The sequence below is a fragment of the Mesoplodon bidens genome, assembly GCF_964165515.1.
Source record: "Mesoplodon bidens genome assembly, chromosome: 10".
In the NCBI taxonomy this organism is placed as follows: domain Eukaryota; kingdom Metazoa; phylum Chordata; class Mammalia; order Artiodactyla; family Ziphiidae; genus Mesoplodon; species Mesoplodon bidens.
Window position 1 is genome coordinate 62,746,855 of NC_138172.1, and position 13,497 is coordinate 62,760,351.

General features: G+C 40.1%; 1 protein-coding gene across 8 annotated transcripts in view; it reads left to right on the plus strand.

Moving 5' to 3' along the window:
- Positions 1–13,497, plus strand: part of DST (dystonin) — a 487,209-nt gene that overhangs the window by 417,779 nt on the left and 55,933 nt on the right. For all 8 annotated transcript variants that reach the window (XM_081247517.1, XM_081247515.1, XM_081247513.1 and 5 more), the window contains 4 exons: positions 7,405–7,524; positions 7,691–7,798; positions 9,484–9,702; positions 13,124–13,327. In XM_081247517.1, the coding sequence (XP_081103643.1) occupies positions 7,405–7,524; positions 7,691–7,798; positions 9,484–9,702; positions 13,124–13,327 (651 nt within the window). The remainder of the gene's footprint in view (positions 1–7,404; positions 7,525–7,690; positions 7,799–9,483; positions 9,703–13,123; positions 13,328–13,497) is intronic.

Here is a 13,497-nt window from a genome sequence, read left to right on the forward strand (position 1 = left end):
AGTGATGGAGTGAGGATATGGGCCTTGCAAATGACTTGGTAGTTTTTAAATTTATAGATTTGATGCTTCCTCCCCGAATAACCGGACTAAATTCAACTAGGTTGAAAATAACTGAATGTCCGGTTTTCCAAGCAGCTTTCTCTTAAGATGTTTGCATCTTTTGACATTAAGATTGTTTATGTACAGGCCTGCTTCCTTTTTACTGGTATAACCTGCATTTTGGAATTCACCAGCCGTGTAGGGACATTGTGAACAGTCAGGCCACCATCACAGAGGGTGTTGATTGACATGGAAGATGTCAGGCAAACGTGGAAAAGGGCTGAGGTCTGAAGAGAGGAGGGAAGGGGGTGTCCAGATACCTTCTCGTTAGCATGGGCTTCGTATCCGTCCGGTATACGTTTAGTTTTCAAAAAACTTCTGATGTGACGTGGTTAGATTTTTCATGTTAATTCTGTATCACATAGCAGTTTTGAAAAGATGTGTCATTGAATTTTGAGATCATAGGGCCGAGAGCCTTATGTAAAGTAGAGTGATGTTTATTATTATTTTGGAAATAATGGAACAGCCTCAGTTATTGGCAGATGCCTGAGGACGGTGTACATTCATTGTGACCAGTTAATAAGCTCCTGAGTCTGACTCTGCAGATTTGCCGGCATCAATATTCTGAAGAGGATTTTTTTTTTAATTGGGCCCGTTCATAAGTTTTAAGAAAAATCTGAGTGGAATAAGGCAGCTTAGTAAACAGTGATTGTGAACTTTAGAAAAAAGCAAAACAGCTGCCTCCTTCTCACAATGCCTGCCATTATCTGAGTTAGAAACTGTGGGTATTTTTGCATGTTAAACCTACACAAAGTAACTTAGCTTTGCTGCTTTCTTTCTCTAATTGCATACTGAACCAAATGACCCATGTGGAAATGGGGAAAGGAGCTTTTGCTTGAAAGACGTACAGACTTACAGCCTGAATTCAGATCACTGTGATTGTTTAAACCCCAGAGCATTTTGTTGTGCTTTGCCTCTTATAAATGTGCAATTATCAGAAGGTGCTAAAGTGTGTATTTCACTGGGTCTGCGCATCCCAGGCACTCTCTGACAGTTCTAATTGCCTGGCTTATTTTATTGGGCCTTCATAACCCCCCAATATAAAGGCACATGGGTGCAATTAAAATAAACAGTTCATTGGGTCATTAGGGATCAGCTTGGGAGAAAAATCACACCTATTAATTTCTTTTAAAGAACTAGAAGGAAACCTCCCCCACGGAAGTGAGATTTGTTTACGGTGGGAAAATATGGGCTGGGTTATGAATAATGTGAAGAAAAATGGAAGGAAATGCTAATCAAAAGAAAGCAAGCGCTAAGACCCTCGCCAGGGGAAGGGAGTAAGAGGATGTCCCGGAGGTTAAAGTTTGCTCATCACTCTGTCTTTCTTAAACCTCTGCTTCCACGCAAGAGAAACTTCCTAGATAATTACAAAAGCAGTTTGTCAGACATGGGAGAAACATTTAAATAGTAAGTGAAAACCCACCACTTATTGACTGTTGTGGTATTTGAGCCGATATTGGTGAAATCCCATGAATATTTTGAGTGACTGAGCCCAAATTGTGTACAAGCACGAGGGATGTAACAGGGCAACCGCAAGTGTAGGCTCTGGGGTCAGACCACCATGGTTTGAATCTCAGACCCGACATTTACAAGCTGGGTAACCTCTGGTGAGTCAGTTAACCTCTCTCTGCCTTGGCTTCCTCGGCTGTAAATGGGATTAGTGGTAATACCCACATTATGTCCTTTTATCCTGACAGCAACTGTATATTCTTGCATGTTCAAGCACTTAGAACAGTGTGTTCAGTAGAATGTTGGCAGTTACTGTTTTACAGTGTGTTTTTCAGGAATATTTAGAGATTAGCCAATTAAAATGTTTTTCACCAACTTGTAGGAAGTTTCTGAAATACTAGTTCAACTATACTGGGAATTACAGTAACTGGGGTTGATAGTTGGACTCCAGGGATGATGTGTATTAGAATATTTCCCAGAATGCAGTTAAGGATGCTAACACTCTCTACAATTCATTTGAAGTCATTTTTTTGCTACTTGTATGAGTAGTAAGCAAATTTATTAAAATTTGGTATAGGGAGCTTGCTGTCCACGTTACTCACATGTGAAATAAGCCATTTCATGGTCTGTTAGAAATACTCATATTAAGTAGTTGTTTGAAAGAGTCACAGACCTAAATAAAAATGCCTTGCTGGACTGTAAATTGCTTCATGTAGACCCTGGGACTACTCCTTTCATTGTTGGACATTAAATATTTTCTAATGTAATAAAAAAACCTTTCAAAGGACAGAGGGAAATTTCTGCTTGAAGTCTTGTTTTCTTTTAGCAGAGCAAATATTTGCCTTGGTTCAAGAAACAGTGTTTGAGTTTCAGCTTTCTCTTTTGGCAACTTGGATGGTGTCATCATACTGGTTTTCACTGGATGCTTTTTGTTTTTTTTTCTTCCAGAAAGGGAGACTTATTATTAAACTAATATTAACACCAGCAATCTGCCTTTCTTTATAAGGACTGTCATATAAATCCTAAAATTAGCCTGAACACAAACAAGAGGGGTGGGGACATCACTTTATTTTTTTCAGGGACCAGTAGAAGAAAAAAAATTCCTGTTAAATTTTATTCTTAATATCTTGCAGCATTTGCACTCTGGTAGGAAGGGCTGGACTATTTTTTCTCAGTTTTGTGCTGAGTGCATCACATAGTAGAGCTTTACCCTGGAGTTCCACCATGTGCGGCTTGAAAGCGAATGATCAGTCTCTTCCACTTGTTTGTTGTGACGATTTCTTTTTCCACATCTGAAGCTGCTGAATTAGTTGATGAAATTTTTTTTCTTCTTCACATTGATCAGCAATTGCTAATGAGTAATTCCATTTGAAACTAAGTCATGTAACAATTATTGAACCAGATGAAGATAGAATTTTTCAAATGGCTTATCAGGATTCCTTCTGGAGTCCACATTGTTCTGACTTGTCCCCGTAGCAGCAAAAGTAATGAATTAGTGGGCAGAATATTTATTAACACCGCTACGTGCAAATCACGAGGCGGCTTCAGAAAACAGTGCATGCTGTTATGGGAAACAGAGGAAAGAGAAAGACTTCTGCTTGAATATATAAACGTGCGGAGTCATTTTAGAGGTACTGCCCTTATCGGGGAGCTCGCCCACTCTGACGACTAAAGCTCTGCATTTCTGTCTGGAGCAACTTTGCCTGTCAGCGATCCTCTCAGATGTGTGACACTTGGAGGAGGACCCATGGGATATGTGTCCAGTCCTCACACACGACAGTGTGACGGCTGCCCCGACACCAGAGGAGTCTCAGAGCAGCCTGACTTTACATGATTTTTGGTTAGATGTTGGTTTATATTCAGATTTTGTTCGGTAGCACTTCTAGAGATTAAGTAAAGGTCTGTTACACCGTATCTTCCTTTTCATATCTTTATGCCATTGGTTTTTAAAGGTAAATGTAAAAGTATTATTTTAACCCCTGTTATACTTCTGCTTTGGCCCATATTTAGATGATTATCTAAATTTTTTTCTATCTAAACTTGTTGACTAAAAGAACTTGACCTGCAAATAGCTTTAGTATTCATTTACTCATTCATTACTTAGTAAAGGTGAAAGCAAGTGGGTTCATGATAGGTAGAAAAAAATGTAAACAAATAATAATTCAGTAATATTAAGAATTTTTCACTTATATAATTGGTAATTTTTTACCTGTGAGATTGGAACCATCACAATGACTTAATCAGTGCTGTCTTTTGTGCCAGGCTGCACTGGCAGGTTATGCCCTTATAATTAAGAAAAGTTCACTGAGAAGCTTGACAAAGATTATTAAAGAATAAGTTATGTACCCCATTTTGATGAGGGGATAGCCAAACTCTGCTCGTGGGAATATGAATCAGTACATCCAGGGCAACTTGGTAGCATAGATCTAAAAGAGAAAATGCAGACAGGACTTACAGATGAGAGGTTACCCACGCAGAGTTATTTTTTTTCAATTAACTTGTTTTAAGATAACTGTAGATTCACATGCAGCTGTAAAACAGAATATAGAGGTCCCGTTGTACCATTCACCCAGCTTCCCCAGTGGTAGCATCTCGCAAAATTATGGTACAACGTCATGAGCAGGGAATTGACACGGCTGCCGTCAAGACAGGGAACGTTTCCGTCACAGGGACCCCTCATGCTGCCCTGTTATAGCCACACCCGTCCCCTCCCACCTCTGCCTCTTCCTCAACTCCTGGCCACAAATCTGGTCTCCATTTCTCTAACTTTATTATTTCAAGAATGTTTGAGTACTTTCCAGCCATAGCCAACTTCTCCTCTCCTTCTGGGACTCAGTGACTTCAATTTTCTTTTATTATAGTTCCTCAGGCCCTGGGCTCTGTTCATTTTTTTCAGTCTATTTTCTGTTATTCAGTCTGGGTGATTTCTGTGATTCTGTTTTCTGCTTCACTCATTCTTTCCTCTGTCCTCTTCCTTGGTCTCATCAACTGAGCTTTTATTTCAGTTATTACTTTTTTTTTTTTTTTTTTTTTTGCGGTACGCGGGCCTCTCACTGTTGTAGCCTCTCCCGTTGCGGAGCACAGGCTGCAGACGCGCAGGCTCAGCGGCCATGGCTCACGGGCCCAGCCGCTCCGAGGCATGTGGGATCCTCCTGGACCGGGGCACGAACCCGTGTCCCCTGCATCGGCAGGCGGCCTCTCAACCACTGCGCCACCAGGGAAGCCCATTACATTTTTAAGTTCTAAAAATTTCCATATGGTTTTTCTCCATACATTCTGTGTCTTTGCTGAGACTTGCTATTTTGTTGCCGAGGCCTTCTAATTTTTCCCTCATTTCCACTGCGTTTGAAATTGCTCATGGAACATTTTTATCATGGTTGCTTTGAAATCTGCCAGATAATTCTCACATCATCTTCTAGGTATTAGCCTCTGCTGATAATCCTCGTTAATTCGGTTTGAGTTCTTCTGGGTCCTCGGTGTTGTGTGTCTTGGGTCTTCATTAAGCCTTCTGTTTTAGCCGGCTTTCCTGACACCGCTCTGGCAGAGGCAGGAGGGATGCTGCCAGGTGAAGGGAGATCTCAGGTCCCCCAGGCAGCCTCGTGGGACACCTAAGGGCGGTGGGGCGGGCGCCGCTCACTGTTGGGTGGGAGTGGGAGTTCCAGCTCCCTGACACCATGGTGAAAATCCTGACTGTCCACAAGCTTTCTCTGATGCCACCCTGAGGAGAGGGGGAGGTCCAGGCTCCCCATGTGGTCTCCACTGACCCGGGAGCAGGGGTCTGTGTTCGCCTGTGGGAGTGAAAGTTCCAGCTCCCGACTTCGCTGACATCACCCTGGCAGGGGTGTCGGGCCCAGGCTCAGGCGGGTGGAAATCTGGGCTCCCCGTTCAGCCTTGCTTGGCAGCAGTGTGGGGAGACCAAGGCTTTTTTCTGTGGTGTTTGGTTGGAGTAGAATGGTTATTGTCTATACGTTTTCTGTCTTGCAAGGCTGCCCCTTTCCTGCTCCTTTGACTGGAGACAGGTTTTCCTGGGGCTTTTTCTGCACCTCTGGGTGCTCCTGGGTGGCAGTTTCTCCAGCATCCAGTCCAGGGTATGGGAAGCCAAAGAAAACCCAGGGAACTCACCCCCGTGCTTCTCCTCGGGTCCAAGACTCATAGCAGCTCTGCTTTCTTCTCTCTCCTCCCAGAGGTTCCTTGTATGCGTTGTGTATAATGCCCAGGGCTCTGAGATGTACTTGTGAGATAGGGTAAAAGTAGGTCTACCCCATCCTCCTGTGAGTCTGCGGAGTGTTGCCTAGTGTCTTAAAAGTATGAACTGTTTTCCAGTTTAGTTCCTTACCTCCACCCTTGTCTCCCCTCCCTTAGTTATCCCCTGACCCCAATCTGGATTTCCAGGTGCTCTTGAAACATTAGAGGTTCGGGCAGTACTGGACTTGAAAATCGCAGCGTCCATCCCCCTGCACTTTTCCCACTGAGGCTTTGTTAGTTACCATTTATGGTTGGTGCTGTGGTGTCACTTGCCCTCTGTACTCATTTCTGGTAACTGGAAGGCATGGGGTTTATCTGATGCAAGGTACTGAAAATGTTCATGCTCTTTGACTTAGAAGTCAACTTCTAGGAATCTACCCTAAGGAGCTAATTAGAGATGCCAACAGAGATTTATATACAAGGATATTCGTTACAGGCTTGTTTATATAATAGTGAAAAAATGCAGAGAACCTAAGTGAAAATATCCAGGTATGCTAGAATACAATGATGGTATTTAAAAAGTCACATTTATATGACATGGTAAATGTTCATGATAAATGTAAAAGCAGGATATGAAACTGTTTATACAGTATTATCCCAGAGCTTTCTAAGTCTCAACTTCTGGAAGAAAATTCACTAGAATACCAACGGTATTAACTCCAGCTTTTAATTTTCTTCTGTATATTTTTCCATACTTCACAAATTTCTACCATGAATTATTGTTATGCTCAAGAAAAGAAAATCTCTTGAAATATTTAAGAATGCTCTTGAAAATGTTTTCTGCTGTTATCAAATGAGATGTAAAAGAATGATACATGAGACATTTGGGGGTATACTCTGCATACATAGAAAGGTATTTCCCATATACACACAGAGTAAATAAATGGGAATATGTCATTCTTTTTGTTAGGGATCTTGTACTTTGATAACAGCATGCTACCTGCCTATCATATTAACGTGATAAAGTGAAGGATGAAGTGATTTAAAGATGGTGTCCAGCTACTGACTTTTATAGCTTTTCAATTTGTATAGTATTTTTTTTCCAGATCTCTTTCCATGTCAGAAAGATGCAGAGTTCCTCATTTTCTTCAGTTATCGCAGTACAGGATCATGAGCACACTATGATTTTTTTTTTGTTAATTAATTTTTATTGGAGTATAGTTGCTTTATGATGCTACGTTAGCTTCTACTGCACAGCAAAATGAATCAGCCATACATATACATATATCCCCTCCCTTTTGGATTTCCCTCCCATTTAGGACACCACAGTGCATTAAGTAGAGTTCCCTGTGCTGCACAATTTGTATAGTATTGCTAAAGAGAAAATCCTTACCACCACCAGAGAGAAGGCAGCAGTGTTAGCTGTCCTCACATCATTAATGTCGTGTTATGGATCCAGCACGTTTTAAGAGGTTGTGTTTACTTTCTCTGTGGAAAGTTCTCCTTTCTTTATAACATCAGTCACTATCATGGATTATTTCAGGTTGCCATGAAGAGACCAGCTCACATTTTCCATTTGTGTGATAAGGGTATTTGAAAGAAATGTAGATAGGTATTTCTCTGGCACCAGTTACAGGAACTTGCTGACCTGATTATTTATCTTTTGTTTAGTTTGACCAAGCGGCTGATGCAGAGTTAGCCTGGATTAGTGAAACAGACAAAAAATTGACATCTCTGGGTGACATCAGGCTTGAGCAAGACCAGACCTCCGCTCAGCTGCAGGTTCAAAAGGTGAAGACACACATTTCCAGTTGCATCTACATGGTTTGTCAGTGTGCTCCAAGGAAATGCACTTGCATGATTGAATGTAACTTGGTCATTTTAACTGCTTTGCCTAATTGTTTTTGTTTTAGTCATACACTCTTTAAAAAAAAAATCTTTGTTTTGGTAAATACAGACATTCACCATGGAGATTTTGCGACACAAGGATATTATTGATGAGCTTGTTAAATCTGGACATAAAATCATGAGCACATGCAGTGAAGAGGAAAAGCAGCCGATGAAGGTATGATCTTGTCCACGTGACTGATGTGAGACTTGTGAGCAAACAGCACGTGTGGGGCTTTCACTCTGAGAAAAGCGCTTTTCCTTTATCCACAGCTGCTGTTTAAACAGCTAAATCATTAGTTTCAAATAAGGCATTTTTCAAGCTTATAGAATAAGAGTGAAAGGAATACTCCTTAAGGGAATCACCCTGGGGATAATCTTTTTTAATAGACAGAAAAGCTGTTAAGGTTTGAGTCCTTGAGTAACTGGGATACATTAAGCATCCAATTAATGTTCTCTGTATTATCACTGTTATTATCAGTATAAATTGTTATTCTGTATGTCAGCTGTTGTTTATAGGCTTCAGGAACATTGGGGCCGCTGGAGCTGAAACAAAACTCAAAATATGTGGTTCTCTCTAACTGAAATTCATTCTGTATAAAGTTACAGTAATCTGTATAGGAAAAAAAGGAGCGGAATCATTAAGGAAGTATTCAGTTTATGTAGTTTTAACGATCCTTTAGATTGATGGAAAACCAGCCATAAATAAAAATGTTTAGTTCAATTCATATTCAGACATCTGAGAAGCCTAAAGAAATTAATACATATTAATGCTTCTGGTAGGAAAATATCCTATGGCAAAAATAATATATACAAATGTATATGCGTAAGATCACACTTAAAAGACGGTGCATTGTTTCTAAGGTATACCATAGGCAAATAATAGAATGTGCACTGTATATTAATACTTAATCTTTTATTTAAATACTCTACAGTGGCACTTCACTTGTTTATAATTTAATCTTTCCTTTATTATTTTTGTGAAGATCCTGGTGTGAAAAATACAGATGATCATGAGAGAATTTTTATGTTATTCTGTGGTTTATTGGATTGCTGTTGTGCTTTATCTTTTGCTTTTGGATTATGAAGTGAATTTGTACCATAATCGAGATCTCTGTAACCACCCCATAAAATCAGTGGATAGCATAATGCTCTATTTTGCTTCTCATCTATTTAATTAATTTTGCTGACCAGCAGCTCCTCTTAGAATTTCATTTGTGAAAGAGAGTCCTTATGTTTTAACAGAAAGTAATGTCAGTGTTGCCAGGCTCATGCCAGACCTTTCTCTCACCTAGAAGACCTAGAAGAATGGCTGGAGAATTTTGCTTTTTATGTTTGAAGCTCAGTGTCTTAGTCATAAAAACTTGAGGCTTTTTATTTATTTATTTATTTTGTGGTTTTGTCACCTAATTTTTTTTTTTTGAGAAGTTCTCCATGTCATCAAATCCCCTGATTTTTGACAACTGCGTAGAAATCCACTGCAGGAATATATCATCCTTTATCAGCCTGATCTCCAGTTGTACTTTCAAGATATTTTTGCTATTTTCTACATGTGTATATGAAATTTTTTTATTGTAGTAAGAACACACCATTAGCATACAATGGAATATTATTCAGCCTTGAAAAGGAGGGACTTCCTTATGCAACAACATGGGAGGGCCTTTCTTTAATTTAAAGTGAACTTTTATACAAAGAAGCAATTAAAATCTAACTAGCCTCTGTTGAGTTATTCATTTACCATGCATTGTTGAGTGCTTACTCTGCACCAGGTATATTGTGCTGGACAAGCATTCTGGAGTATATATATGTGTGTTCCTTGGCCTGCCTGCCCGGTTAAACACATTTTGTCATCTGATTTTCTAGAAAAAACTGGACAAGGTATTGAAGAACTATGATGCCATCTGCCAGATAAACTCAGAGAGGTATCTGCAGTTAGAACGGGCACAGTCCCTGGTTAACCAGTTCTGGGAAACATACGAAGAACTTTGGCCGTGGCTGACAGACGTACAGAGGATCATCACTCAGCTTCCTGCCCCTGCGCTGGAGTACGAAACCCTGAGGCAACAGCAGGAAGAACATCGTGTAAGCTTGGTGCCAGAGAGAGTGCTGGAGACCCCATGGAAAGGGAATCATGATTTTTAGGGTGTTTCTAATGCAGACACCTTCTGGGATGAGGAAGTTTTAGTGTTCTGGTCTGCACGGTTTGCTTACCTCCGAGTTGCTGCCCTGTTGTCCAGTTTTGCAGTGGGACGACTCATGTGGGCAGGCACACTGTGTATGTCATCATGATGTCACAGCTTTTACCCAGTAGTATGCAGTGTAAACTGAGTACAGAAACAAAATCCTTGTTTTAAAATGTTAGAGAAATAAGCTTTCAAAGTACTTTCAACTGATCATGTTGAATTGCTTTCAGTGTACACTAATTTGACTAATATATAGTGGTTAGAGCCATCCAGAATGTAAGCAAAAGGTAGCAATACATGGAAGCAACATCAAGCAGACAAGGACATTAAGCTTGGAGGAAATGTACGCTATAACAAATACGTCAAAATAGCATTGTTGTGAAATCGAATTCTGTGAAAAGGAAAAAATGCTGAAGTTTAAAGACAAATTGTCCCCCCACTTCTTTTTTTCTTTCCCTTTTGTACATGGAAATCTTTTGAAGTTCTCTGCTTCTATAAGTTTACATGAGTAAACGAGAGAGTATATTTCCATCTACAAATATGTCATGTTTTAAACACATAAAATGGCATTATGAGGCCCTCATTTCAGTAGTCTCCGAAATGTTAACGTAGCTTAAAATTTTGCAAGGGTTTGAGTGAAAGGATTCAAGACTGTCAGAAGAAAGTCTGGAATTCTTGTTATTTATGATCTTGTGAACCTAGTTGCTCTCCCAGATCTGTACAAGATGTACAGATCATCGTGACTAATCATTGTGTGTGTGCATGTGTAAAGTTTAACTCAGGATATATTACATCATTGTTTGAAGTATGTAACATACTTATTAATCGTATTTGTTTACTTTTTTAGTGTATTGACATTGAAGAATATCTCTAAGTATTTGTTTAGAAGAGCTTTAGAGAACACTTTAATGCAAAATGGAAATTTTATGGTGTTCTATGTAAATAATTCAGTGGGAGAAAGACTTATAAACTAAGTAAAATTAAATTTAATTTTAGTAGAAAGGTTATTTTTGGGAGAAATCCTGATGCCTACCCACTGAATGATTTTTAGTATAAAATGTTTCATGGATTTCTTCTACTCTGAAGTGAGATCTGAATAGCTGTTTTCTAGCATAACATCAAATAGGACGAAAAGGATCATTATTGAATGGAAAATTTCAAAATTGAGTTAATTTTCTTGTTTGGCATCATCTTTCAGTTCTCAAAACAAATGTATGATTTTTATTTAGAAAGGGAGCTTCAAAACTTCGTAGCCAAGTCTTCAAGTTGTTCAAGCTAAATTGTTCAGAATATTTGCAGCATTTCTTCTGCAACTTTACAGCATCCTCTTCACTGTTCTTGGGAACATCTTCTAGTTCATTCTAGGCAGGAATGAAAAATGGCCCCGAGAACCATGTTATAAATAAATGGTAGATCTCTTTTAAGTTCACATTAAGTATCTCCAGCATAAGTGGACTCTTAGGATAGCTGCCAAGAATCATTTTGTTACCTATGAGGCAAAAGACATCTCCTGCTGGGCCCTTTCTCCATGTGCACACATCCCCAAGTAGGTATCCCGTGGCTGTTTTCTTGTCTGTCATGGAATGGTCTTAAGAAGGCTCATCTGGCTACCTCCCAGGTGTCTCATGGTGATGCTACACAGGTGAGATCTACTTAGACTCCAGGCCACTCAAGAACTCTCAGCAGAGATTCCTCACTTTACTGAGAGTCTCTTGGTAATCAAAGTGTGAGCTTGTTTTTCAAACATGCCTTCGAGAATATTGAAGCCAGAGCTCGTGTGACACGTTTCTTCTCCATGAGATTGCATGGCGGCTGGTCTTACTGTCACCACCTCCATTCTGTAAAACAGCATGAAGATACCAAACAATGTAAAACACAAGTAGGAACTCACAGCCTGGACCACCCAGGGGCTGTGAAGAGCATGTTAGATTCAGTAGACATTCCTCCTTTTTTTTTTTTTACAAGTTTAATTTGTGTTTATTTACCTCTTTTCCAAAAGAGTTTTGAGACCGTCTTCAGAAAAACTTCAAAACTAGAGATAGTACATTGGGGATTGTTCATGATGTAATGAACCAGTTTTCTCAACCACTTTGAAAATAATTTATATGACTGATTTTAGTGGCACTTTTAATAAAAATCCAGGTATGTGGCCGTCCTGGTGATTCTCCTTGATGAATGATGGAAAGATCGCTTTCCTCTAGACCGTCTTTCCTGAATAGAATTTCTCTCAGAGAGGCTTTTCTTAGGGGCTGGATAGCAAACAGTTTGGAGACACATCTTCTGGTGAGGACGAGAAACTGCTGATTAGGGAACCTCGTGAATAATGGAGTACAGTAGAGGGCACCTTAGTGCCGCACGGAGGTCTGCCTCAGAGAGACCTGCAGGCAGTCACGGGAGACCCTGGATTCCGTGGAGTGTAGAGATTCCAGATTGATCCATTTCCCTAGAAGGAATGGGGCTCCACCTGGATTCCACACCCCCTCATTAGCATCAGTATCATTGTATCTCTTGATTAGATGACACTGTATTATGCAGAATATTCATAGGTCACATATTTTTCCTTAAATACACTTTATAGATAATGCTCAGTATACAGCTGTGTATTTGATGGATTGACTATCCTTGCAGCCATTAACATTTAAAAATAAATACAGATAGATTTGTTTATGTTTATATATCATACATATCATATATGTACATAGAACAGACTCACAGATATATAATCTAATATATATGGACATATTTTACATTGGTTTACATATAATGTAATGACAACCCCTTGGGGGCTTAAATCCCCTAACTTAGCTTTATCTGTCATTGTTCTCTCTCAGCATTGTGTCTACCTTCTACTGTGCTTTTTTCCTCTTCCTTTCTTCCTCTCCCTCCCTCTCCCTTCCTTCCTTTTGAATAATTTTTGTATGTATCATGAGTATGCAGAAAGGAATACAGAGAGTTATGGCTCGGTCTCTGTAGGTTGGGATGTAGTGAGTTCATAATCCTTTCATGTAATATGACCCTTGGCTAATACTCTTGTCAGACTGTACTGCTCTTGGTAGGAAAGGCATAATGAAACTGGGATTCATTATTTCACTCATCCAGCATTTTTGCATGTGCCCTGAAAAGGACTTTGACATGACCAGACTGTTGTTTAATCTTTGTGTCAGGGGATCTCTTCCTGGCAGAGGGTTGTACATTCAGTGCCTTGTGGTGGGAGGGTGTTTGTGTGGAGTTTCTTGCCAGCTGGATGCGCTGCGGATGTTGACAGCTGTACTGTGGAGGTGTGCCTCTGAGAAACTGAGACGCTGTTTGCTTTGTTATAGCAACTGCGAGAGTTGATAGCCGAACACAAGCCGCATATAGATAAGATGAACAAAACTGGGCCGCAGTTACTGGAATTGAGCCCGAGGGAAGGCTCTTCTATCCAAGAGAAGTACGTGGCTGCTGACACTCTCTACAGTCAAATTAAAGAAGATGTCAAAAAGCGGGCTGTGGCGCTGGATGAAGCCATTTCTCAGTCTGCTCAGGTAATGCTTTGCACCAGCAGTGCGACGGTCTCCCCGACAGCAGAGTGTGGAAAGACATTTCCCGGATCTGCTGATTCAATTCCAGCTAAAATTGTTTCACTGCATTAACTCTGAGTATTGACGTTTTGGTCTCTGAGGTGATATTTGCCAGTGTCCCATCCTTACATTTC